Source organism: Myotis lucifugus, unplaced genomic scaffold, assembly GCF_000147115.1.
Source record: "Myotis lucifugus unplaced genomic scaffold, Myoluc2.0 scaffold_612, whole genome shotgun sequence".
Lineage (NCBI taxonomy): Eukaryota > Metazoa > Chordata > Mammalia > Chiroptera > Vespertilionidae > Myotis > Myotis lucifugus.
The window spans coordinates 241,107-268,385 of record NW_005871660.1 but is presented as its reverse complement, the minus strand read 5'-3'; the positions used below and the strand labels follow the sequence as shown (position 1 = coordinate 268,385).

The following is a 27,279-nucleotide window of genomic DNA, read 5'->3' as shown; positions in this document are numbered from 1 at the left end:
GGCCTCGAGTCCCGGGCGCTCGCCCGCCCACAGCCCCCGTGAGTGGCGCGGGTGCGGCGGTGGCAAGGCCCGCGCTCGGATGCGGCGGCCGCCTCCCGCGGGCTCACCTGAGGCGGCGCGCGCGGCCCGATCCGGAGCAGAGGCGCGCGCTCCCCCGCCCTCGGCGTCGCACCCCCAGGTCCCGTTCGGGCCGGGCCCCGCTCGGTCGCTGGCGGCCGAGCCCTCCGCGAGCGCTACGGGAGGGGCTTATGAGGACGCGCGCCAGCCCCGCCCCGGATTCTATTGGCCCCCGAGCCCACGCCCGCGCGCCCATTGGTTACTGCTGACAGCTCCGCCCCTCCCCTCCGCCGGGCCGATCAACACAGCACCAGCCGCCTCCGGCGAGCCTCGACTGGGCGGGCGCAGGCCCCGGGTGCGCCTCCCTATTGGCCGGCAGGCGGGGACACGCCGGAGCCTACCCACGTGCCCGCTGACCGGCTTCATTTTCATTGGAGGCGGCATACGCCAGCCAAGGCGGTCGCAACCAACTAGACGGCGGCTGGGACTCGGATTGACAAGGACGCCTCGGGGATCGAGGCGAACAAGCGGGTATTGGCTTGCGGGGTCAGCCCGAGGCGCGGGCTGGCTGAAGCGGGTGCCAATCACGGCTCTGGCCCCGCCTTACTTATCAGGCAGCAGCTGAGTACGTGAGACCCTGCACAACATCAGCACCGGGTCAGGGAGGTGTGGCGATGCGGTTCGAGACCCGTAGCCGTCGCCGGAATTTGGGCGCAGAGTTCCCCAATTCAAAAAGTCCCGAGTTAGGAAGTATAGCCCCAACGCATTCCATTTTCCAAAGTTGGGGAACTGATAACTGTGGAAAAAGAAGTGAAGCAGCAAACGTCCCTCTCCGTCGCCCAAAACATAACCAAGTTCATTTCCATCACAATCAACCTTTGCAAAGGAGGCAAGGCCTTCCGGATAAAGTGGTTCCCCTCCCACCCCCCTAAAACTTAGGGGAAGGGAGGAGTTTGGTGTTACCTGACCTAGGTGCAAAGCTCAACCGGGGTTCAAGCCTCACCGAGGGTGGCCTCTTTGCTGGGCCTCACCTCTTTGCTGTGCCTATTTTCCCCCAGTGAAGTGGACATGATGGTCACACACACACACACACCACTGTCTGGCTCTCTCCTCCGAATGTTGCCAGAATTAAGTGGGAGGAGGCACGTAAAAGATTTGAAAATGTGGCTTTGCATGGTGAACAATTAAGGTTTGCTATTGCCATCATTATTATTTTTTTAAAATATACTTTATTGATTTTTTTACAGAGAGGAAGGGAGAGGGATAGAGAGTTAGAAACATCGATGAGCGAGAAACATCGATCCGCTGCCTCCTGCACACCCGCACTGGGGATGTGCCCGCAGCCAAGGTACATGCCCTTGACCGGAATCGAACCTGGGACCCTTCAGTCCGCAGGCTGGCACTCTATCCACTGAGCCAAACCGGTTACGGCGCCATCATTATTAATTGCATACCAGAAAGGGGTGTGAGCACGCCCCTATTTCACAGGGAGCAGTATAAACCGGACAATCGGACGTTTTCTTGTAAGCACTTACACTATATTCCTGGAAACCATGTACCCAGAGAAAGTAATTATACAATTGTTTACCGTGTTTTGCTCTAAATATCCATCCCTGTGGGATAAGTAACTTGTGGCAGAGGGTACTGTGGAATATTAACTGTACAGCAATGAAAAGAGAGATAGATCTACATGTACTGTCTTGGAATGATCCCCTGCAGATGTTGCAGAGCAGCTGCAGAGGGATCCAGGATTCTATATTCAACATTTGAAACCAAACGCAGAGAAACCAATGTCAGGCTTCTACCAGCACATACCTATGTCAACACCAGAAAAAGGCCATCCCAAACTGAAAGAACTCAATCTTTGGGAAGAGGAGAGGTCCATGTGGGATTAAAAAGGTGAGGGGGTAGGGGAAGATAGTTGGTGAAGACTTGAATCTGTTCTGGGGTGTTTTTGTTGTTTTTTAAGTATTTTAAATTTTATTGGGGTGACATTAGTCAACATGAACATATAGGTTACATGTGTGGATTACTAATTTACAAAATCTGTATATAGGACCATGTGCCCACCACCCAAAGTCAAATCTTCTCCTGTCACCTCATATTAGGACCCCTTCTTCCCTCCACCTCCCTCCCTCTGGCAACCACCACACTGCTGTCTGGGGTGTTTTTAATCTTCCTGGGATCATATTCATATATATTCCTCATGTAGTTAAAATTTAACTTAAAAAATAGGAAATAATAACTGCCCCCTAGGAACTCCCTAACCAGTGGGAAAAACAAAAATGAAATTTGGCCCTAACCGGTTTGGCTCAGTAGATAGAGCATCGGCCTGCGGACTGAAGGGTCCCAGGTTCGATTCCAGTCAAGGGCATGTACCTTGGTTGCGGGCACATCCCCAGTGGGGGGTGTGCAGGAGGCAGCTGACCGATGTTTCTAACTCTCTATCTCTCTCCCTTCCTCTCTGTAAAAAATCAATAAAATACATTTTTTTAAAAAATGAAATTTGATAATGGTGTCACAAGTGCAATAATGAAGGAATTTTACACACACACACACACACACACACACACACTAGCCTTTTTCCTACTTCCAAGTTTATCATATAAGACAGTGAATTTACAGGTGTTTGGATTTCAGACTCTGAAATTTTAATTTAATTGGGGTACCTAAATAGGTTGTCAACTTTCTTCTTTGGCTTAGGGAGACATTTTATTAATGCCATTATGTTAAAAATTTAACATTAACAACTGTAGAATCTAGACAGTAGGTATATTTAAAGATTCACTACAATTCTTTCAACTTTTGTCTGAAAAGTTTTCATGATAAAATGTTAGTGAAAAGTATAATCACCATCATTTTAAAAATATTTTTTATTGATTTTTAGAGAGAGGGGGAGGGAGAGAGAAACATCGATGTGAAACATCGATTGGCTGGCTCTCTTTTGCATGCCCCCTATTGGGATCAAGCCCACAACCTAGGAATGTGCCCTGACCAGGAATCCAACCAGCAACCTTTTGGTGCACAGGACGATGCCTGAGACACACCAGACAGGGCTCATTTTTTTTTTTAAGTGTCATATGCATAGTAGGAAGGACACACTCCCAGAATTTTCAAATGGACAAATTAGTTTGGGGAAAACACCTAATTGCCCTGTTGTTTGTTTTTTCACATCTTTGCAGACAGGTGCAAATCTCGATTGGGGATCTCTCCCCTAAAGAAGGCCAGGAGGAGGTGCACTGGTACTGGCCATCAAAGAGCTTGAAGCCTGATCTTTTTTTACAGACCTGGTCTTCACCTTCCCCAATGGATAAGGTGTGGAGCTGAGAAATGTCTCCAACTTTACAGACTCCACTCCTGCTTCCAGGTGTCTGACGCATAAAAAATAGAGGTGGATGGAAAGATACGTCCTCCTATGTTTAAAAAACAAAGATTTGGGGGAGGAATTCTAGCATTCCAAACCTTCAAGCATATGTCACTAGACACGTAGCATGTTTCACATTTATGAGCACAAATACAAATATGCAAATATGCAAACACCAGACCATGGCACACATGGTTGTTTACTAAGGTGTTAGACAAAGTGGCTACTTGATAAATGAACTGAAATCAATAGAAAACTGGGACCCTAGCTGGTTTGGCTCAGTGGATAGAGCGCCGTCTGCTGACTGTAGGGTTCAATTCCAGTCAAGGGCACATGCCCGGGTTGCAGACTCAATTCCCAGTAGGGGGCGTGCAGGAGGCAGCTGATCAATGATTCTCTCATCATTGATGTTTCTCTTTCTCCCTTTCCCTTCCCTCTCTTAAAGCAATAAAAATGTATTACAGCCCTAACTGGTTTGGCTCAGTGGATAGAGCGTCGGCCTGCAGGCTCAAGGGTCCCAGGTTCGATTCCGGTCAAGAGCATGTACCTTGGTTGCGGGCACATCCCCAGTAGGGAGTGTGCAGGAGGCAGCTGATCGATGTTTCTCTCTCATCGATGTTTCTAACTCTCTATCCCTCTCCCTTCCTCTCTGTAAAAAATCAATAAAATATATTTATTTTTAAATGTATTACAAAAAAAAAACTGGGCACAAGGAAGAATATATGGCACTGTTCTAATTTTGTTCTTTAAATTTACATATAAAACAAATATATAAATATACGTATGCCTCACCTGCAAAACAGACAAGTCAAAACTGTATCAGAGGGTTGTTCCGAGGTTGAATATTACAATGACACACATACATGTACAAAGCCTGAAAATTGTAACCCGCTGGGTGGCAGAATTATGTATTTTGACTTTTTCTTCATGTCGTCAGTTTCCAAGTGTTCTAAAGGGGTTGTGTATGAATTTTATAATCTGGGATGAAGAAAAGGATATTTTACATTAAAAAGTCAACCAGATGGATTGAAATATGTGGCCCACCTGCACAGTGGAATATTAGCCACAAATATATGGGTGAACCTTGAAAACATGAGACCACAAAAGGCCAAGTATTTCATGATTCCATTCATATGAAGTGTTCAGAACAGACAAATCCAGAGAGTGGATTTGTGGTTGTGGGGCTGGAGGATTGTGTGAGGTTGCTTTTGGGGTGATGGGAACCTTCTGGAACTAGAAAATGGTGATGGTCACACAAGTCCATGAACATGCTAAAAAACCAATGAACTGTACACTTTAAATAGGTGAACATTATGGCAGCATGAAATGTATTTCAATAAAGCCATTTTTTTAAATTTTATAGATCTACCAGGAAAGAAATATGCCCAATATTGCTATTATTTCTGCATAGTGGTTCCACAAATATACTTTTTGTTATATTTAACTTTGAAAATGAAAGAAACACCCCGAAATTCCACAATCTTGACAATGAACCCACCTCAATGTGTTCTGTCCCATATAGGGCCCACCCAGGGACACACTCATCTGTCTCTATGGATTCCTGTATTGGAGATTTCATATGAAATCATATGTGCTCACTGTGACTGCCTTCTTGCACTTAGTATGTTCACACTCATAACACATTTTTAAGGACCAGAGGCAGAACTTTATTAAATCTGCCCATGTCATTACCTGGCTGTCAATAAAAAGCACCGGGTAATAGGTCAATGTAAATAAAAGCCTCTTCAGAATTCAGCACTAGTACCTTCCCTCATCCGTGTCCTGACTTCCGCTGGAATTAGCATTTCAGGTCATCAGTCCCCACACACCCGGTATACCCAAATTTCCCCAGGCCTGCAGACTCCCAGAGACCACTGCAGCCTAGGGTTCCTCAAACGTAAATGGAGACAGAAGCACATTAGTGAGAATAAGTAACCACCCCCATTCCAAGCTGTAGTTTGCTGACCCCATAAAGGTCAAAGCCAAACCCCTCCTGAGCAGGAGTTAGAACCACTGCCCATCACTTTGATCTTCTGGGTCTCCGTTTTCTCATCTGCCAAGTGAGGATGATGCTACCCTGCCTAGTCTGTCTCCTGGGGTTTTTGTGAAAATAAAATAATAGAAACAGAATTACCTGGTGGGCTACAAAGCGATTTGCAAACAAGAGAAGACAACCAAATGCATCTGTAAAAGACATTTATTCTGAGAATCTAAAATCTGGACAAAGAATATTGAACTTTATAGAAAATGCCTACACAGGATTTTATCATTTCTTCCTAATACATTAATAATCTAATAAAGAGAGAAAAAAAACCTTTCAAACAATATTGTTCCAGTTTGTCTGCAGTTATGTGATTTAAAATATCCCTGTTCTATTGAGGTATGAGCTGCAAACTTTGGTAAAGTTTGTAGAAAAATTAACAAATAATTCCAAAAAAATAAAAAAATAAAAAATAAATCCCTAAGTTATAGATTTCTTGGTACATATACAGTAACTACAAAAAAATTTCATTTAAAAAAAGTATTTATTTTAAAAACAAATTCCCTCTTGTAAATCTCAATTGGTGAGTTGAAAATTCAATGTAAAGGAAGAACAAAACTCAACCTATCCCCAAACACTCACCCATATTTGGAAAGAACTGGTTGGCCAATCTGAGAATCTGGTTGGCATTTTCAGTAATTCAGTGCTAAAAAAAGAGCCCCGTGTTTAGAAAGAAAGAACCAAAGGCACTTGAACATGGCTTAGTGCATCTACTTCTGCGGCGTTCCAGAATGGACAGCGTTTGGCTGCACACCCAGCTCCACATACAGGAGAGTCCAGCGGAGGTAGCTTCTGTGTGGCCTCAACTCTGCTCAAGGGACACAGGTCTCTGCTTGTGGGTCTTAACCACGGAAGCTGGCTGGTGGCGGATGGCTGTGAGGCCAGAGTTTAAACTGGGCTGAATGGGATCTTTTCCTTTTTCCCTTTCAACAGGTCCTGATGGATGACTCCTGGGCCACGCCACACCCAGGGCCACCACCAGGTACCACCCTGCTGAGTTCTGGCGATGAAACGCTGTCAGGAGGTGTGCCCGCTTTCAGCTTTGGGGCCAAGCCCACACACCGGGAAAAGATGGTTCTAGGCAGTCAATGCCTGCCTGCAGGAGCCTCTGAGAACTTGATGTTGGCACCATAGCGGCCTTCAGGCCAAGTAATTTCTAATTTCATCTTCAGAAAAAACATTTGTGTTTTTGCTCATACACCGCAGGCTTTATACTTTTTAAAAAAAAAACCAAGATAAAACACTGAGCAGTCTAACTTTCTTTCTTTCTTTGAGCCATAATACAAATTCCTAAAAATTTATAGATTAAAAAAACAAAACCAGGAAGACAAGGGTTTTTAGGAAGTAGAGGAAAAACTACATACTTAAGTTAAGCCCACTAAAAACGAGAGGGGCCGAGGACGCCTCTGATGCGTTTTTTAAAAACGCCCGGCGAGAAGTGCTTGTGGATCACCGTCCATTGCCATAACCAGGGAAGAGTTGGATGAGGATTGCCTGCAGCGGCTGGTTCACCTTCATGGAGTAGTTTCGGCCCAGTTCGCGGCGGCAGGCGGGGCAGCTGAACACCTGGGCTCTGAAGGATCTATCCAGGCAATTCTACAAGACAGAGCAGGAAGGTGAGACGTTCCGTCCATGTCAGCGGAGCCACTCCTGGCCACCGGCTGTCCCCACTGACAGAGTTGAGAGCACTTACTGACTTCTCATGGGGTCCAGAGGGTCCCTCCTGGTCCTCAGTCTCACTTTCTACCACTCACTGCCCATTGCCAGCCTGACCTCCCAAGGACCCCTCAAAGACTAGTTCATCCTGGCCCCCAGGCCTTGGCACTGACAGATTACACCACCTAGCAGGTCTGTCCTCTGGCTCTCCCGTCACTCCTGCTTTGGCTCAAGTCACCTCCTCAGAGGACCCTTCCCTGACAGCCCTTAAGCATCATCGTAAGCAGCCCCACCACAGCCAGTCCTGTCACCTACCCAATTTGCCTTAAAACAGCACCTTTTCTGCCTTCTGGCATCGTGTTATTTACTAACGTTTGTCTCTAACAGGCCAGATGCTCCCTGTGATATGGAGCTGTATCTCACTGACGTCCCCAGCACCAAGCATAGTAGGTGATAAATATGCGTCAATGAGAATAAAGGAAGAAAGGAAGGAATTCTGGCGCTGAGCCAGACTTCTGGGTTCAAACTAAGCCAGGTGGAGACAGAGTTATGACTCGGACAGGCCCTGAAGAGCCAACTTCCCAATCAGAGAAACAGAGAATCAGAGAAACAGGGAAGTATTTTAAGGCCAAATACTAGTCCATTGTCTGGATGGACCACACTCTCTTATCATTCATCTGTTGATGGACACTTGAGTTGTTACCACCTGGGCAGAGACAACAATGCACACATGTATGCAGACACCTGCATGGGTGTGTGCACACCTGACAGATGACATCAGGCAACTGGGTAAATGTGAACACGATGGAAGGCCTGCTGATGCCATGGCACATTCCCCCACAAATGCATGCTGAGGCTTTTGTTTGACATTCTTTCAATTCCTAAATTCCTTTTCAATAAAAATTTTATGGCCCTGACCGGTTTGGCTCAGTGGATAGAGCGTCGCCCTGTGGGCTGAAAGGTCCCGGGTTCGATTCCGGCCAAGGGCATGTACCTTGGTTGCGGGCACATCCCCAGTCGGGGGTATGCAAGAGGCAGCTGATCGATGTTTCTCTCTCATCGATGTTTCTAACTCTATCCCTCTCCCTTCCTCTCTGTGAAAAATCAATAAAATATATTTTAAAAAAAAAATTTATGGCCTTGATTCCAGGAACAAAAGGTAGCTCTTTCTGCTCAAAACAACTAAGATTTGGGTCTACGTTCAAAAATCAGGTTCTGGATCACTGCATGATTCATAGCACCCAACAGGTGGAAACAACTCAAGTGTCCATCAACAGATGAATGATACAGAGAGCGTGGTCCATCCAGACAATGGACTAGTATTTGGCCTTAAAAAGGAAATTCCGACACACACTACAGTGCAGATAAATCTTGAGGACATTATGCTCAGTGAGAGAAGCCAGACACAAAAGGACAAATATTCAGGAGGTTCAGTCATAGGAGGTCCCTAGAAGAGTCAGATCCACAGAGAAAGAAAGTATATGGTGGTCAGTAGATGAGTGGATAAAAAAGCTGTAATACATTTACACCGTGGAATACTATGCAGCAGTAAAAAAGAATCTCTTGCCCTTGAGACAGCATGGAGGGACCTGGAGGGTATCATGCTAAGTGAAATAAGCCAGTCAGAGAAAGACAAATATCATATGATCGCACTCATATGTGGAATCTAATAAAATGAATGGAGTGGATCCAGAGACATGGAAGCATGGAACAGAGTGCAGAAACTCGGAGGGAAGGCGGGGGAGGGTGGGTGAGTGGGAGGTAATCAACCAAAGACCTTGTATGCATATATGCATGGCTCATGGCCACAGACAATAAGAAGATGGTAAAGACCTGGGGTGGGCTGGAGGGGGTCAGTGGGGGAAAAAGAGGGGCCTAAGTAATACTTTCAACAATAAAGATTACAAAAACAAAAAGAAAGTAGATGGTGGGAACCCAGGTGCTGGTGTAGGAGGATGGCGAGTTAGTGTTTAATAGGGACAGAGTTTCAGTTTGTAAAGATGGAAAAGTTCTAGAGATGGATGGTGGAGATGGTTCCACAACAATATGAATGTACTTAATACTACTGGACTATACACTTAAAATGGTTAGGATGCCCTAGCTGGTTTTATCTCAGTGGATAGAGCGTTGGCCTGTGGACTGAAGGGTCCCGGGTTCGATTCCGGTCAAGGGCATGTACCTTGGTTGCAGGCTCCTCCCCAGCCCGGGCCCTGGTTTGGGGCGCATGCAGGAGGCAACCAATCGATGTGTTTCTTCACATCGATATTTCTCTCTTTTTCCTCTCCTTTCACTCTCTCTAAAATCAATGGGAAAATATCCTCAGATGAGGATTTTAAAAAAATGGTTAGGATGGTAAATTTTATGTTATGTGTATTTTACTATAATAAAATAATTTAATAAAATGAGATAAAAAATAGGTGCTGGGACATCAAGGTGAGGATCATTTCCCCATAACCCTCACATGCTGATGTTCTGGGAGATGTAACTACAGGTGCATGGACAGCCGGGGCAGACACATAAATGTCAGTACCCTCTTCCTTCACAGTCTTGGCACTTTGTTTTTGGAAAGAAAGGAAAGGAGAGGGAGAGAAACATTAATGTGAGAGAGAAACATCCATCTGCTGCCTCCTGCACGATCCCACTAAGGATGGAGCCCACAATCCAGGCATGTGCCCTGACCAGGAATCGAACTGGTGATCTTTTGGTTGGTGCATGGGACAGCACTCAACCGAGCCACAATGGCCAGGGCAGCCTTGGCACTTTAATGACACATATGACTGACCCCTGAGAGGCTTGTTCCCTGAAACCCCATCAATTCAGCCCATTTCTGCAGTGCTATCCAGGACTGACGTTTTGTAAGCTCCCCCTGCATCAATGGCCCACTCTGCCTGCTTGCCTAAAGCACTTTAGCATGTGTCACCTACAGCCAGAAGCAGGCCAGGAAGGCACTGCTACGCCCCTTTTCACTGAGGGGCAACTAAGGCTCGAAGAGTTGGGTGGCTTTCCAAGGATGGGAGGGGCAGAGCTGGGTGTAGGGTCAAACCCTGGCTGCTGGCTCCAAAGCCCGTATCTCACCACCAATGCCGAGCCACTTCTCCAAGACACAGAGTTGAAGGAACACCATCAGCCCATGTAACCTGGTGGCAGAGCCCAAAAGCAGAAAAGTGGAGGCCTGGCTCTGACGGCCAAACAACCACACTGCTTCATGTTCTCCGAGCCCCTCCCCGAGGGTGACAGCTGAGGGGCTGAGACAGCCTCAAGGCAAGGAAGGGGGCCAGATCCGAGAACAAAAGAGCCAGAAGCTCAGGGACCAAGGGTGACCAGGGGGTGGGGACAGTCACTTCTCACACCATCTGCCTACACTGCCCATAAGTTCCTATTAACAGACTTGGGCCAGAAAACACTGCAAAGAAACCAGTTACACAGGCCAGTGCTTCCCACCTGGACAATTCTGCCCCCAGGGGACACTGGGCCATGTCTGGGGATATTTGTGGTTGTCATTAATGGAGAAGTGAGTGGATGGGGATCAGGGAAGCTGTTCAACCTCCTCCCCTGCCCCCCGGTGCCCAAAATGCCCCCCCCTCAAAGAGAATGTTCTGGCCCCAATGTCCACAGTGCAGGGGGGAGGGGAGACCCTGGTTAATCTGATCTCAGCTCCCCATCTCTCTTTCAATCACATTGTTTCTCTCCTGACACTGACCACCAGGCAGAGCCTATGGCCCACCTCCCAGCCCTACATCCCCTCCAGGCCCCAGCTGTTCAGGCACACCTGCCTGTCCAAACTTCTGCACATGCCATCCTGCCAATCTGGAACGCTTCCCGGAGGCCCTCTTCAGGTAACAAGTTAAGGCCCCCTCCTCCAGGAAGCCTTCCTCCTGGCTCCTCTAGGAGACAAGTACCTCATGCCTCTATAGCCTGCTCTTTTTAAAAATGTTTTTACTGATTTTAGAGAGAGAGGAAGAGAGAGATAGAAACACCAATGCCTCAACATCAATCAGCTGCCTCCTGCACACCCCTACTGGGATTGAGCCTGAAACCCAGCCATGTGCCCTGATCAGGAATCTCTTGATACAGGGGTCGATGCTCAACCACTGAGCACACCAGCTGGGCTCTACCGCCTGCTTTACAGACATTTATTATGACAAGACCTCAGGCCAGGACTGCCGACTATCCTCTCCCACCCTGGACCCCCAGGTACATGAGAGACTTGGGGAGAGTGTGCCAGAGGGAGGAGAGAACCAGCCAACACACAGAAGAGGGAATCATGAGGCGAGGTGACACTGGAGTGCCAGGCGGCCCAGGTGGGGTCGGTGACTGGGGCAAGGATTTGGCAGCACCAGGGAAGCACGGGAGGGTGGGGAGTGGGGAAGGGGGGCGATGGGATCCCTGATGAAGGCCGGGAGGAACTATGACCAAGGCTATTTGGAAAACAGACACTCAGGCCCTGCAAAGGGAGCCAGGAGTGTGCAGGGGCCAAGCCAACAAGCCCATACTATGTGCTGGGTGCGTGGCAGCCCAGCTCCCATGCCCACGCCTCTCACCTTGCACACGTTGTGTTGGCACACGGTGGTGATCGGGCGGAATACCAGTTCCTGGCAGCAAATACACTGGAATGTTTCTTCTACTTTATTCAGGAATTTCTGAAACCAGAAGAGAGGATGCATGAGACCAGCAGAACCTTATACCAAAATGAACCATGCCGATGGAAGCCTCAGAAAACGGGGCTCCCTACTAGAGCCTGGCCCTGGTTCCCTAATTTAATCCTCCTATCCTTACCCCAGGAGACAGGAGTGGTTGATCCCCATTAAGATGAGAAAGCAGAGGCCCAGACCGGTGCAGGCCCTGCCCAGGGTCACAGCCTCCATAGTGCTGAGCAGGACACCCAGGGTCGGGGTCCAGAGCAGGCTTTAGCTGAGGGCATGAATCTAGATCACTCAGTAAATAAGGCTGAGTGCCTTCTATGTGCTGCCCGGGCACGGGGTCCAGCAGTGGATTAAACTGAAGAACCCTATGCCCTCACAGAGCTTGGAGCCCTGTGGGGGGTGGGGAGGGGGGCAAAGATAAAACGGGGAAAGACAGAAATGTCACAACAGTGCTAGGAAATACAGCATGGAGCCTGGGAGGGGCCAACCCAAAGTGCAGGTGGTCACAGAACACTCTATAGAGTAGGTGACCTGAAGGACGTGTAACCGGCTAAACCAGGCCCCTAAAATACATCTGAACCCCAGGATCAGTGTATACATTCCCTTCCACAGCAAAAGAAACTGCAAATAGAATTAAACTGAGGACCCTGAGATGAGACTACATTAAACTAAATAAGTTTTTGGCCCAGCCGGGTGTGGCTCAGTGGTTGAACGTCAACCCAGGAACCAAGAGGTCACAGGTTCAATTCCTGGTCAGGGCATATGCCTGGGTTGCAGGCTCGATCCCCAGTAGGGGGCGTGCAGGAGGCTGCCGATAAGTGATTCCCTCTCATCATTGATATTTCTATCTCTCTCTCCCTCTCCCTCCCTTTCTGAAGTCAACAAAAATACATTTTAAAAAAGTTTTTGCATAACAAAGGAAACCATCATCAAAACAAAAAGACCTGCCCTGGCCAGCTTGGCTCAGTGGATAGAGCATCAGCCTGCGGACTGAAGGGTCCCAGGTTCGAGGGCACATGCCTGGGCTGCGGGCTCAATCCCCAGTAGGGGGTGTGCAGGAGGCAGCCGATCAATGATTCTCTCATCATTGATGTTTCTATCTCTCTTTCCTTCTCCCTTCCTCTCTGAAATCAATAAAGAAATATATTAGAAAAAAAAAAAGACCACCTACTGAATGTGAGAAGATATTCACTAATGATACATATGATAAGGGATTAATATCCAAAACATATATATAAAGAACTTGGACAATTTAACACCAAAAGACAAATAACCCGGTTTAAAAATGGGCAGAGAACCTAAGTAGACATTTCTCCAAAGAGGACTAACAGAGGCCAATAGACATGTGGAAAAAAATACTCAACATCACTAATCACCAGAAATGCAAATTAATCATCTCTCACACCTGTGAGAATGTCTATCATCAATATATCAACAAACAACAAGGGTTGGTGAGGATTTGGAGAAAAGGGAACCCTCGTGCATTGTTGGTAAAAATGCAGACTGACACAGCCACTGTGGAAAACAGTATGGAGTTTCCTCAAAAAATTGTAAAACTAGAGCTGCCACATGACCACGCAATCGCACTTCCAGGTACAGACAGCCAACTTATGATGGTTCAACTTACAATTTTTCAACTTTGCAATAGTGTGTGATACCCATTTAGTAGAAACCATATTTCAATTTTGAATTTTGATCCTGTCCTGGGCTAGTGATACGCAGTCTGATACTGACCTGTGGTGCTGAGCAGCGGCCGAGAGAGGCTCTTGCCCAAGTGGAGGTTCATGGACGTGCCTGCGCACATGCTCAGTGGGCTGAGCTCAGCTGTGATATTCAGTAGGTTAGATGCATCAAATGCATGTGACTTACGATAGATTTGTTGGGACAAAGCCCCACGGTAAATTGAGGAACATCTATATATACCCAAGAGAACTGGAAGCCGAGACGCACAGAGATGGTTGCACACCCGTGTACATAGCAGCGTGATTCACGATGGCCAGAAAATGGAAACCACCCAACTGTCCACTGACAAAGGACGGATACACAGAATGTAGTCTTTCCAGACAATGGAATATGATTCAGCCTTAAAAAGGACGTTCTGACACCTGCTACAATGTGGATGCACCTGAGGACATTATGCTTAATGAAATCAGCCAGACACAAAAGAACAAAAAACTACTGTGATTCCACTTTCAGGAGGTCCCTGGAGGAGTCATTCAGACAGGGGTTGAGGGAGGTCATGGGCAGTTCTAGTGTATAACGGGGACTGAGTTTCAGTTTGGGAAGATGAGAAATTTCTGGAGGTGAATGATGGGGTGAATGCATGATGGTGTGAATGTCTTTTAATGCCACTGAGCTGTACACTGAAAAATGGTTAAGATGATGCACTTTATGTTATCTCTATTTTGTTATAATTAAAAAAAATGGTGGGGAAAGGGGGTGGGGGGGCAGAAAGGCCGCTCAGGCCATACGGGTGCTCACCGGCCCATCCTTGAGTGACTTGAGGATCTCGGTCCACAACTTAGTGTTGCTCTGGTCCTGCTTGATGAGGGCCTTCTGCTGGGCTGTGAGGCTGTAAGGCTCCACCTTGGTTTTCTTGGGTGTAACTCTCGGGGAGCAGGCACCTGAGACAGAGCGGAGTGGTGAGGGCGGGGGAGCCCAACAGCACATGGACAGGCTGCCCATGGAGAGGGACCTACCTTCTGACTTACTCCTCCGTTTGCTCTTCCTGGGGGACGTGAAATCTTCCTCTTCTTCCTCCTCTTCGTCTTTCTCCTCTGCCTCTTCAGTCGGCCTCTTTCTGTTCTCTTTCTCCTTCTCCTTCTTGGCCAGGGCCTCAAGGTAGCCTTCTGGATACTGCGAAAGGGCAAAGGCACAGGCTGGAGAAGAGGCTGGAGCGGTGGGACTCCTGGGTGACCCAGACTTCCTGTGGGGTGGGGGACCGGCGACTGCCCCACTTTGACATCTGCCACACTGGCTCCGCACTTCCTGCCATCTCCCATCTCCCCTCACCTCAAAGTCACTCTCTCCCCCGACCCCATACCAGCCTTAAAAGCCTTAACTCCTTCTACTTCTACAGCCTCCGATCTGAGGCCTCCACTCAACTCAGGAGCCTGGAGCAGCAATCTCATCACCGCACTTACCGAGAACGCAGGGCTAACCTGCCCTGGCAGGTGAGAGTGACGCATTAAATGAGACCGTGCAGGTAAAATTCTTAGGGTCAGATCAAGCCAATATCATAATTTTATTATCTTCATTATTTCCTTTAAGGGGTAGGCAAACTTTCCCACAAGGGGTAGGGTGGTAAATATATCTCCAGCTCTGCCGTGGTTGCACCGAGAAAACTTTTTTTGCAAACAACTGCCCCAGGGGGCCTGACTGCCATCCAACCTCATTTCGATGGCCCTTGGGTTCCAGGTCCGCACAAGCATTACTTGGTTATAACCCCTCATCTAAGGCACCTAGAGTCATGTCTGATTTGGAAATATTTTATCAAGAAACTTCCAACCTTTTTTAAAAGAAACACTAAGTTGCAATGGAAACTGAAATCATAAATAAAAACCCTACTCCCATCAGATGCTGATGTTCCTGTCCCACGGCTATTTTTCTCCCCAGTTCCTCAGCTTCTGAAATTACCCGGGGTACACACGTCACGTTCAACTCCTTGTGACACCCCCAGAGGGTAGACGCCATCAGATTCTCAGTGACAATTAAGACTCCTTAAATAGTCCCAAAACAGTTACCAGCTGCTAGAGCACCTCACAATAAATAGATAGTGCCAAAAGCTCTATTGCAGCACAGGGTGAATTCTTGGAAAATAGAAGATTCCATTTCTATAAAGAGGCAAGCGATGGCTGGGAGGGACCAATCCTCCTTATCTTTAGAACTGACTTCTCTACATTCCACCAGTTTTGTTGGTTTCTTTTTTTCCCAGATAAACCCATTTACTAACACAGGTGAGACAAGTCTGGATCTCAACTCTAAAACTATGAACACAATCTGCCCATCCCCAATCTCCACTGGCTGCGGAACTGAAACGCGGTAGACAGCAGCAAGGTGTGGCCAGCTCGGCTCCTGGACATCATTTAGGCTGAAAGAGAAACCCCGGAGAGCTTCCAGGCCAACAGGGCAGGTTCTGGCTAACTGAGCACTCACAGCCCAGTTCTCCTGCCATGATCCCCAGGGACTGACCAGGAAGACGATGCTCAAACCAGGACTGCTGGGCCAGGTGAGCACGGCCTGCACGCACCTGCATGGTCAGTCCCAGCTGCTTGATCCGGTTCTTCCCTTTCTTCGTCCAGGGGCCAGGTTCCTCGTCGTCCCTCCGCAGGAGATAGCGCCATACCAGGAAGCCGGACTTCCCCTTCTCGGGCCAGTACCTCACAACCTGTGGGAAGTGAGAGCCCATGTCAGTGCCATCTGGGACTGGAGGTGGCGCCGGTGGGCGCAGGGAGGACCTCTCACCTTGTAGATGCCGTCGTACCGGTTGCCCTCAGTGGGGGCATATTTGCTGTGCTTGCGGCCCTTGACGTTGCGCACCACCCGGACCGGCTTCCCTGAGCGCCAGTCCTTGGCCTCGGCCCCTTTGCGTTCGTTGATGGGGGCGCTGCAGTTGAGAGCCAGTGCCCTGCAGGGGGAGTGGGGGGTCACATGCTATCGTTTGGATTGTATACCCCCAAAAAGAAAGGGCATCTTAACCCATGGAATCTATGAATATGACCTTCTTTGGGAAAAGGGTACTTGCAGATAAAGTCAAGTTCAGAGGAGGTCAGAATGGATGAGGGAACCCCAAATCCAATGACTAGTGTCCCTAGAACAGTGGTTCTCAACCTTCTGGCCCTTTAAATACAGTTCCTCATGTTGTGACCACAACCATAAAATTATTTTCGTTGCTACTTCATAACTGTAATGTTGCTACTGTTATGAATCATAATGTAAATATCTGATATGCAGGATGGTCTTAGGCGACCCCTGTGAAAGGGTCGTTCGACCGCCAAAGGGGTTGCGACCCACAGGTTGAGAACCGCTGCCCTAGAAGAACAGGAAATTGAAACAGACACACAGAGGACGACACCGTGTAAAGACGGAGGCAGAGGCTGGAGTGATGCCGCCACAAGCTAAGAGACCAAGGATTGCTGGTAGCCACCAGCTGAAGAGGCAAGGACCCTCCCACAGAAAGTTCAGAGGGAGCATGACTCTGACACCTTGATTTTGACTTTGAGCTTCCAGAAATATGCGAGACTTTCTGTTGTTTTAAACTACCCGGTTCGTAGTATTACATCACTGAAGCCACGAGCTACTAGCACGGCATGTGGGGAGGATGTCATCAAGAAAAAGAGGAGGCAGCAAACAAGGGCTGGCCAGGCAAGTTTGACTTGCCCAAGGGCACAGGGGCCTGGGGCAAGCCAACCAGAGGTCAGGCTCAGCACTCTGGCCTCTCTATTGGGTGTGAAAGAAAAAAGAGCTGCAACTCTGCAACTGTTTTCTAGGTGCAAACAGTAATTTTTTTTTTAAACATTTAATCACCTTTATTTATTTTTGTTTGTTTGTTTTTGTTAATCCTCACCTGGGGAAATTTTTCCATTGATTTTTAGAGAGAATGGAAAAGAGAGGGAAAGACAGGGAGAAGCACCGATGTGAGAGAAACACATTGATTAGTTGCCTCCTGCAGGAGGCCCTGACCAGGGCCCAGCCCAGGGAGGAGCCTGCAACCAAGGTACATGCCCTTGACCAGAATTGAACCTGGGACCCTTTGGTCCGCAGGCCGATGCTCCATCCACTGCGCCAAACCAGCCAGGGCGCAAACAGTAATTTTTAAACAAGTTTCTTAGTTTGTGTGCAGCAAGTACCACTTAATGTTAGCTTACGGGCAGTTCCTCATATTAAACCTTTTCTGAAAACATGGTTTTTAACAGCTACTGAAATTAAAATATTCCAGCCGAACCGGTTTGGCTCAGTGGATAGAGCGTCGGCCTGCGGACTGAAGGGTCCCAGGTTCGATTCCGGTCAAGGGCATGTACCTTGGTTGCGGGCACATCCCCAGTAGGGGGCGTGCAGGAGGCAGCTGATCGATCTCTCTCATCGATGTTTCCAACTCTCTATCCCTCTCCCTTCTTCTCTGTAAAAAATCAATAAAATATATTTTTAAAAAAATATTCCACTAAACAAATGTACAACGAACCCTTCCCTTTAAAAAAAACAAACAAAAAACATTCAGGTACTAATACTTTGCTATTTTACATACTGATAAGATAAACATTACTAATTATAAGATTTTCCCCTCCCCATGTCTCATCATACACTTTCAAAGTAGAATTAGTATCATAAGATCATTTTCAACACCTTTCAGAAAGAAGGTACCCACTTGTATTTCTACCAATAGGGGAACACCAGTCTATGTCTTGGCATTTCCCAGGGGAAATAAATAGTATTTCACCATCACTTCAATTTCTATTTCTTTGATTACTAAAGTTGAATAATTTTTTATGGTCATTAGAGATTTCCATTTCTTTTGTGAATGATCTTATTTTTCTATGAGTTTTTTGTTGTTGATTTGCAACAGCTCTTTACATAACAATCATGTGTCATGTTTGTTGCAGATTTTCCCCCAAAGAGTCATCTGACTCTTCATTTTACTTATGGATTTTACTAATGCAATTTCTAATATTTAGGTCATCAAATCTATCTTTTCCTTTGGGCTTTATGATACTTTTTTTAAAAAATATTTTTTATTGATTTTAGAGAGAGAGGAAAGGAAAGGGAGCGAGAGAAAACAACGTGAGATGTGAGAGAGAAACATCCATCAGCTGCCTCTTGCATGCCCCTTAATGGAGATGGGGCCTGCAACCCAGATATGTGCTCTGACCTGAATCAAACCAGCCAGGGCAAGGCTTTATGATACTTTTTATGCTTACAAAGACTTTCCCTCCCTGGCTGGTTTGGCTCAGTAGATAGAGCATCGGCCCACAGACTGAAGGGTCCCGGGTTTGATTCGGGTCAGAGCATATACCTCAGTTGCAGACTCGTTCACATACAGGAGGCAAACAATTGATGTGTCTCTGTCACATCAGATGTTTCTCTCTCTTCCCCCTTCCACTCTCTCTCTCTCTCTAAAAAAAAAAAAAGGAAAAATATTCTCGGATGAGGATTAACAACAACAAAAAAAATACCTTTCCCTATCCTACAAATGAGGGGTCAGCAAACTTCAGCCCACTGATTGTTTTTTCAAATCAAGTTTTATTGGAACACAGCCATGCGTGTTTATTTATGTAAGTTCTGCAGCTGCTTTTGTGCTATGATGGCAGAGTTGACTGGCTACAACAGAGATCATGCAGTTCAAAAAGCCAAAAGATTATCTGGCCTCTTCAGGGAAAAATTCACTCTAAGGCAAGCATGTCAAACTCAAAGGCTAACACGGGCCAAATAAACAAGTGTAAGTTTATGTGGGCCGCAAAAAACAAAAGCCTCAACTTTCATAGAAACGTAGGTTTATTTCAATAGAGATATGCTGAATACAAAGGGCTGAAATAAATGAGTAATCGTTAACATAAAACAGAACATTTTAATAAAAATTAATATTTTTGCTTGAACATTAACTTACCAGACACTGAATAACTGCACAAATTAATAAGCATAATGCAAATAAACCTATTCCTCTTGTTCTCCAAAACCGAAATATTTCTTGTTGCGCACACCAAACAAGTCAGTCCAAGACTAATGACGTGGCAATCAGCTGCTAAAATATTCGCTGTTAGTATTAGTGGAGAGAAATGGTGCGCCTGCATGTAAGGCGTGTAAGAGAAATGAATGCAACACCTTTAATCAGTCATTAGCGAACGTTGTAGATCGTTATTAATAATTATGTACAATAGGATATTGTAAAAATTAAGTTGTGAAATTTTTTTTTTTTTCGCTAAAAGTATTACGTGAAATTTTTATTAAAATGTTTCTTACATTCCGTTATATTGGCTGGGCCACAAAAATATTCGTTGTGGGCCAAATGTGGCCCGTGGGCCGCGAGTTTGACATGCTTGCTCTAATGCATTGAATGACTCACAAGTCTTTAACAGACAGAGATAGAAAGATGTGGATTTTCAGCATCCACATGTTCTACCACACTATTAAAAGGAATCTAACTTCCTCGACATGACACCCTAAAACAGAACCAACCCCCTTCCCTGGGTAGCCGCCAGAGGACCCAGCAGAAGTGAGTTGGGGAAAAAATAAGAAAACCTTGTTTCTGCGAACCTGTTGGTGTTGGTGAGTTTCTGATCACAGGACTGTTCTGCAGTCCGCTTGTTGCCGGAAAGATCTCGACCACCGCTACCAGTATACGTGAAAGACTCCCCATTGTCCTGCAACAGGGAAGGGCAAGCTGAACCCTCCACAGAGGAAAGACTCCACTAAAAATAAACCCACAACACCCGCTAGAATGTCAACTGTCAAACAGAAAATAACCAGTGATGAGGAGGATGTGGAGAAATTGGAACCCTGTGCACTGCTGGTGGGAATGGAAAATGGGGCAGCTGCTGTGGAAAATGCTATGGAAGTCCCTCGAAAAATGAAATGTGACCCAGCAATGCCACTTCTGGGTCTGTCTCTACCCAAAAGAATTGAAAGGGCATTTCAGAGATATCACAGCAGCGTTATTCACAATATCCAAGAGGTGGAAGCAACCCAAGTATCCATTGATGGACACACAATATGGTCCATTCAGACAATGGAATATTATTCAGCCTTAAAAAGGGAAGGAAATTCTGCAATATGCTCAACATGGATAAACCTTGAGGACATTATGCTCCATGAAATAACCCAGTCACAAAAGGACAAATACAGTGTGATTTCACTCATAGGAAGTCCCTCGAGGAGTCAGATTCATCGAGACAGAACGTAGATGGTGGGAGCCAGGGGCTGGGAGAGAGGGATTGGAAATTATTGTTTAATGGGGACAGAGTTTCAGTTTGGGAAGATGAGAAAGTTCTAGAGATAAATGCTGGTGATGGTTACACATCAATGTGAATGTATTTAAATTCCACTGAGATGTGTACACTTACAAAGTGTTAATATGGCACATCTTATGTGTATTTTACGTTTAAAAAATAAAGAAAACAACCCCCACTCACCACATCGTCCTCATACCCCCCAGACAGGACCAGGGAGTACGCCCCATCATTGCTCCGGCCATGGATGCCCGCCACGTGCGGCCGATGGACCCCCGACTCACTGACCTGTGAAAACCGAGAAACAAATGGCACCATCTGGACTGGCTGCTGTAGAAACGCTCCCCCTCCCCCTCCTGCTGCTGCTTTCAGAGCCAGGGGCCTGACTTTCCCTCCGAGTGTATCACGCCTGTTATGAGAACCTCGCCCCTGAAGCTGGGCCACAGCACAGGAGGAGCTGGCTTGAATTCCAGCCATGCCCCCTGCTCGAAGCGTGGCCCTCTCCGGCGAAGGGGCTTCTGGAAGATCAGTGCCTGAGGCCAAACTCCGGATGTTTACGATACCTGGACTCTGAACCTCCACATGGTGCCCACGGGGATCCCTGGGATGGGTCCGTAGTGGTTGGATGGAACGATGGTGCACTCCTTGGTGCGCCCCACGCACGCCATGCCCTGTCCAGTCCAGAAAGAGATGGAAGACAGTGTGAGCGAGCACGGGAGGGCGGGCAGAGCTGCCGGGGCGTACAGAGCGAGGGGGCCACCTCACCTTGCCCCAGTCCCGCTGCGAGGACGATGTGGCCGATGCCATTTTTGACTTCTTCTTACTCTCTTTCAGCTTCTCCCCTGCCAACACCACCTCGCTGGCGTCATTTCGACACTTAGGGCAGAACCTGTGACAACAGGGACATCACCCCTGTCCTTAGCCCGCCCCACTCCTACTAGCCCTGCACACATAGCTGTCTCCTTCCAGCTCCCAACCTCCTGAGCTGTCCGAAATGGGACATCTTCTACATTTAAATTCATTAAAATTAAACAAGAAATCCAGTTCCTCGGTCATACGTGCCACCTCTGAAGTGGTCAGGAGCCGCGTGTGGAGTGTCAACCGTCGTGGAAAGTGCAGAGCGAGAACCTTGCCATCATCACAGAACATTCTACTGAACAGACTCTTGTCCTTCTCCTGCTGGGAATTTCACACCCCACTTCTCTCACTGCCCCTCATGGGTTCACCAGGTGACAGGCAATATTCGTGTTATTTATTGGCACCCGCCAGGCCCCTATCCTGGATAGCTGAGCACCACGGCCCAAGCCCGCCACTGGAGCATTCGAGGCATCCACTCACCACTCGGTCTCCGTGGGAACACTGCTGAGAGGTGGGTTGAGGCAGTACAAGTGAAAGGCGTGGTCGCAATCATCACACATGAGCTGCTTGTCAGGATCCTGCTTGCTCCCACACAGGCTGCAGGAACACTCATGGCAGGGCTTGCTGGGGTTATCCTTGCATTTATCGCAGAAGGGCTTGTTCTTCCCTGGACACAGTGGCTGGGGTCAGCTTGGCAGGGCCAGCCAGAGAAACAGGAGGCCCACCCCATCCCCAAGGCGGGAGACAGAGGGCAGGATCAGAACTCACTTTTCACTGGGTTTTCAACCATGGGGGCCCCCTCGCCCGGACGCTCAATCTTGAAAACTTCATCCACGAACATGATCCGACAGTTGCTGAGAGAACTACTCCTGTGAGAGAGAAGCCGTTAGACCATTCCAGCTGGCCAGCCCTGCTAAGGCACCTCCAAGAGGACCTGGCCACCCAGCACATTCTCAGAGCATATGAGCACCTCTCTAATGACACTGCGTAAGAGTCTCCTCAGGGCCCTAGTGCATTCATGTAGCTACTGCATTGCCAATTCAAGTCCTACTAAATCAAACACAAGATAAAAGAAAGCAGAGTATAAAACAGTTTCACTACGTGATGCAGTGAGAGTAAGTTCTAACCTTCGGGCAAGGGGAGGCCGACTGAATAGGGCCCATCATGCAAGAATCACCAAGGTAAAGTCTGATCAATTTGCTGTCATCAAAATACAAAAGCTCCTCTAAGTTAAAATGACCCCATAGACCAGCGGCTCTCAACCTGTGGGTCTCGACCCCTTTGGTGGTCGAACGACCCTTTCACAGGGGTTACCTAAGACCATCCTGCGTATCAGATATTTACATTACGATTCATAACAGTAGCAACATTACAGTTATGAAGTAGCAACAAAAATAATTTTATGGTTGGGTCACAACATGAGGAACTGTATTTAAAGGGCCAGAAGGTTGAGAACCACTGCCATAGACAGTCAAACCTGTTTCTCGGATGTGGCTGTCTGGACCAAAACTTCAGTTTTCAATCTGACAACCCTTTTGTGTTGATTCCTCAGCATGACAAAAAGCATCTCTCAGGGAACAAAGGAGAAAATGCTTTTGTTGCTGGTGAAATCAATGATTAGCACAATTTTAAAACAAAGAAACCAGCAAGAGTGCTAATGTTGCTAAGGGTGTGAAAGTGCTCACAAAACAACAATCACAGGCAACTGCATAGGTAGAAAAACTGTTGTTGATTGGATAACTGATAAGCAGTTAACCAGTGATTGCATTTCAGAGGCAGCAATATATTAAAAATTCGTTTAAGGCTAGTGGGGGGTGCTTTGATAAATTTAAGTCTTTATAGATGAAACAGTGCAGTATATAAGAAAGGTTAAAACAGAAGCATTTGGGGGTCTGGAATGGATTCATTCCATTTACATTATTTTTAATGGGGAAAAAAGATTCGGTTTTCGAACAAATTGCTTCTCAAATAGCCTTCCAGAACCAATTAAGATCAAGAACCAAGGTTCCACTGTACATCCACAATGTCCCACAGAAATGACCACAAGCCACGAACAGGTGCCACATGGGTAATTCCACATTTCCTAAGAACTACGTTCAAAAAGTTAAGAACAGATGAAATTCATGTGAATATGTTTTATGTAACCCAATATACACAAAAGATTATTTCAGTATGTAATGAATAGTAAAGAATTATTAATAGCCTTTTTTTATATAGTAGACTTTATTTTTTAGAGCAGTATTTGGTTCACAGCCAAATTCAACAGAAAGTACAGATTAATAGCTTTTTTCAAAATACAGCCAGTGCTGCATACTCAGGGCACATCTCCGTGTGCACGGGCCGCACTCCAAGTGCTCGGCAGCTCGTGCCCATGGCTGGAACCAGACAGGACAGGCCCAGATCTACCTGCCAGTTCACAGGAAATGACAACATCCAGGCTGCAGAAGTTCTCTGGGACAGACCACCAGGTTTCCTCAAATAAATTGTGAAGGAAAAGTGGAAAAAAGGGGAAGACAGAAAGCCTAAAGATAAAAGATTTAAAACATACATATCGATCTAACTGAAATCTGTACACATTAGTTAGATTCTAATCAAAGAAACGGTTAAAAAACAAACAAACAAGTGAGCCCTAGCCGGTTTGGCTCAGTGGACTGAGTGTCAGCCTGCGGACTGAAGGGTCCTGGGTTCAATTCCAGTTAAGGGCACATGCCAGGGTTGCGGGCTCGGTCCCCAGTAGAGGGCATGCAGGAGGCAGCCAATCAATGATTCTCTCTCATCATTGATGTTTCTACTTCTCTCTCCCCCTCCCTTCCTCTCTGAAATCAATAAAAATATATTTTAAAAAATTAAGATAATTGGAAGGTTGAACAATAGATCTGTGTTACTCAAAAATTATTATTAGGTTGTAACAATAGCATTATAGCTAGATTTCTTCAAGAGCAATTTTAGGTTGTAATAATAGCTTTATAACTGGATTTCTTCAAGAATAATTTTTAAGAACTACATTCTAAAATATTTACAGATGAAATGATTGGATTCGAGGGAGTTATGCCAATGCGATGGGGTGGTAGCCTTTTCAGATAAAGGAAAATCAAAACAACTCGCTAATAGACCCACTCTCACAGAAAAATTAAAGGGAGTTCTTCAAATTGTAAGTTATAAGGAAAAGAATCTTAGAGCAAAAAGGAAGAAAAAAAAGAATAAAAACAGCAGAACTCTGGGTACATACAATAGATTATCCTCCTCAGGATTTTCCAAAATCATATGTGGTGACTAAACTAAAAATCATGCCTAACCAGAGTGGTTCATTGGTTGAGCATCAACCTGTAAACCAGGAGGTCATGGTTCGATAACTGGTCAGGGCACATGTCCAGGTTGTGGGCTCAATCCCTGGTAGGGGGCATACAGGAGGCAACCAATCGATGATTCTCTCTCATCATTGATGTTTCTCTCTCCCTCCCTCCCTTTCCTTTCCTCTCTGAAATCAATGAAAATATATATTTTTTAAAATCATAACACCAAAAAATTAAAAATATATAAATAAAAAAATCATAACACCATCCAATACACAAGATAATAAGTGATGATAAAGGGACCTAAAAGGAAGAAAGATTTTCATGCTTCACTCAAATGACAAAATTGACACCAGTCTGGGGGAGCAAGAGGTGTTGGGGGAGGGGGTCCAAGGGGGGTGAGACACACCAAGATGTCACATGTTTATATGGTAAAATTCAGAAAAACCACTAAGAAAACTATGTACAAAGCAACATACTCCAAAGACTAAAATAAATCAATGAAGAATCCCAAAAAAATATCTAAGGACAGAAAAAGAGAAACAAGAAACAGAAAAAAAGAAAGAAAACAAGTAATAAATTGACAGACTTAACCCCTAACATATCAATAATTTCCTTAAATGTAAATGGTCTAAAAATCCCAATTAAAAGGCAAAGACTGCCCTGGCTGCCGTGGCTCAGTGGATAGAGTGTTGGCCTGCGGACTGAAGGGTCCCGGGTTCGATTCTGGTCAAGGGCACATGCCCAGGTTGCAGGCTTGATCCCCAGTGTGGGCCGTGCAGGAGGCAGCCCATCAATGATTCTGTCATCATTGATGTTTCTATCTCTCCTTCTCCCTTCCTCTCTGAAATCAATAAAAACATATTTTTTAAAAAATAAAAGGTAAAGACTGGCAAATTGGATTAAAAAGTAACCCAATTAGCCATGGCTGGTGTTGCTAAGTCGTTAGAGCAGGGATCCTCAAACTACGGCCTGTGGGCCACATGCGGCCCGCCAAAAACATTTATCCGGCCCGCCGGGTGTTTTTGCCGCCGCTGCCTGTTGCTTAGCAGCCAACTAGTTTTTTTTTAAACTATAGTCCAGCCCTCCAACGGTCTGAGGGACAGTGAACTGGCCCCGTTAAAAAGTTTGAGGACCCCTGCGTTAGAGCATCGGCCCTCGAATCCAAGGGTCATGAGTTCAATTCCCAGTCAAGAACATGTACCTGTGTTATAGGTTCGATCCCTGGCCCTGGTCAGGACACGTGCAGGAGGCATGTGTCTCTCTCACATTCATGTCTCTCTCTCCCCCCATCCTTTCCTCCCTTCGGCTCTCTTTAAAAAAAATAAAATAAAATGGAAAAAAATATCCTTGAGTGAGGATTAACAAAACAAAGTACCCAATTATATGCTGTTTACAAGAAAATCACTTCAAACTCAACTACATAGATCGAAAGTAAAAGGATAAAAAGATACACCATGCAAACAGTAACTTTTTTTAAAAAGCAAGTGTATTCAATACATACACATACCTTAGATAAAGTAGACTTCAGAGCAAAGAAAATTACTAGAGACAAAGAGGGACACTACATAATGATAAAAAGATCAACTAACCAGGAAGAGATAACTATTCTAAATGTGTATACACCAAACAACAGTCTCTTAAGTATGAAGCTCAAAGGAGAAATAGACAAATCCACAATTATAGCTGAGGACTTCTATCAGTTGATGAGGGCCGGTCGAAGTACTAGACAGAAAATCAGAAAGAATTAGAAGAAGTGAACAAATTCAACCAATACAATCTAACTGATATTAGGTCATTCTACCCAATGACAGAAATACTTTTTTTTTCAATAACCATGGATTATTCACCAACATAGAACCTCAAGAAATTTATAAGAACTGAAATCACACAGAGTATGTTCTTCAGACATAATAAAATAAAACTATAAATTAATGAGAGAACTCGTGCACTGGTGGGTGGGGTCCCTTGGCCTGGCCTGCACCCTCTTGCAATCCGGGACCCCTCCGGGGATGTCGGAGAGCCGATTTCGGTCCAATCCCCACAGGCCAGGCCGAGGGACCCCACTGGGGCACGAATCTAGTATGCATATTAGACCTTTGGTTAATCTCTTCCCACCCTCCTCCCTCCCTTCTGAGATTCATCAGTCTGTTCCATGTTTCCATGCTTGTGCATTGAGCGTCTGCTTCCTGGTGGTCAGTGCACGTCATAACTACCGGTCAGACAGTCAGACGGTGGGATGGTCACTTAGGATTTCATATATAAAGATAACAGAAAGACAATGCAAAAATCTCTAAATATTTGTCAATTAAACACCTTACTTCTAAGTAAGCCAGGAGTCAAAGAGGAAGTCTCAAAGGAAATAAAAGAAATAGAGCCCAACGGACGTGGCTCAGTGGTTGACCTCTGAACCAGGAGGTCATGGTTC

General features: G+C 46.2%; 2 protein-coding genes across 10 annotated transcripts in view; both read right to left on the bottom strand.

The window, feature by feature from the left end:
- Positions 1 to 226, bottom strand: part of KDM4B (lysine demethylase 4B) — a 131,336-nt gene extending 131,110 nt beyond the window's left edge. For all 8 annotated transcript variants that reach the window (XR_002826750.1, XM_023745987.1, XM_014447091.2 and 5 more), the window contains exon 1: positions 108 to 226. The gene's annotated coding sequence lies outside the window, so the exon portion shown is untranslated. The remainder of the gene's footprint in view (positions 1 to 107) is intronic.
- A 5,374-nt stretch (positions 227 to 5,600) lies between these two features.
- The window catches only part of UHRF1 (ubiquitin like with PHD and ring finger domains 1), a 40,773-nt gene continuing 19,094 nt past the window's right edge, over positions 5,601 to 27,279 (bottom strand). For both annotated transcript variants that reach the window (XM_014447106.2, XM_014447105.2), the window contains exons 6-17: positions 22,327 to 22,427; positions 22,039 to 22,225; positions 21,466 to 21,589; positions 21,264 to 21,371; positions 20,884 to 20,988; positions 20,009 to 20,115; positions 16,226 to 16,388; positions 16,011 to 16,148; positions 14,461 to 14,617; positions 14,243 to 14,385; positions 11,660 to 11,758; positions 5,601 to 7,058 (exon numbers count right to left, since the gene is read on the bottom strand). In XM_014447106.2, the coding sequence (XP_014302592.1) occupies positions 6,912 to 7,058; positions 11,660 to 11,758; positions 14,243 to 14,385; positions 14,461 to 14,617; positions 16,011 to 16,148; positions 16,226 to 16,388; positions 20,009 to 20,115; positions 20,884 to 20,988; positions 21,264 to 21,371; positions 21,466 to 21,589; positions 22,039 to 22,225; positions 22,327 to 22,427 (1,579 nt within the window). In that variant the 3' untranslated portion in view covers positions 5,601 to 6,911. The remainder of the gene's footprint in view (positions 7,059 to 11,659; positions 11,759 to 14,242; positions 14,386 to 14,460; positions 14,618 to 16,010; positions 16,149 to 16,225; positions 16,389 to 20,008; positions 20,116 to 20,883; positions 20,989 to 21,263; positions 21,372 to 21,465; positions 21,590 to 22,038; positions 22,226 to 22,326; positions 22,428 to 27,279) is intronic.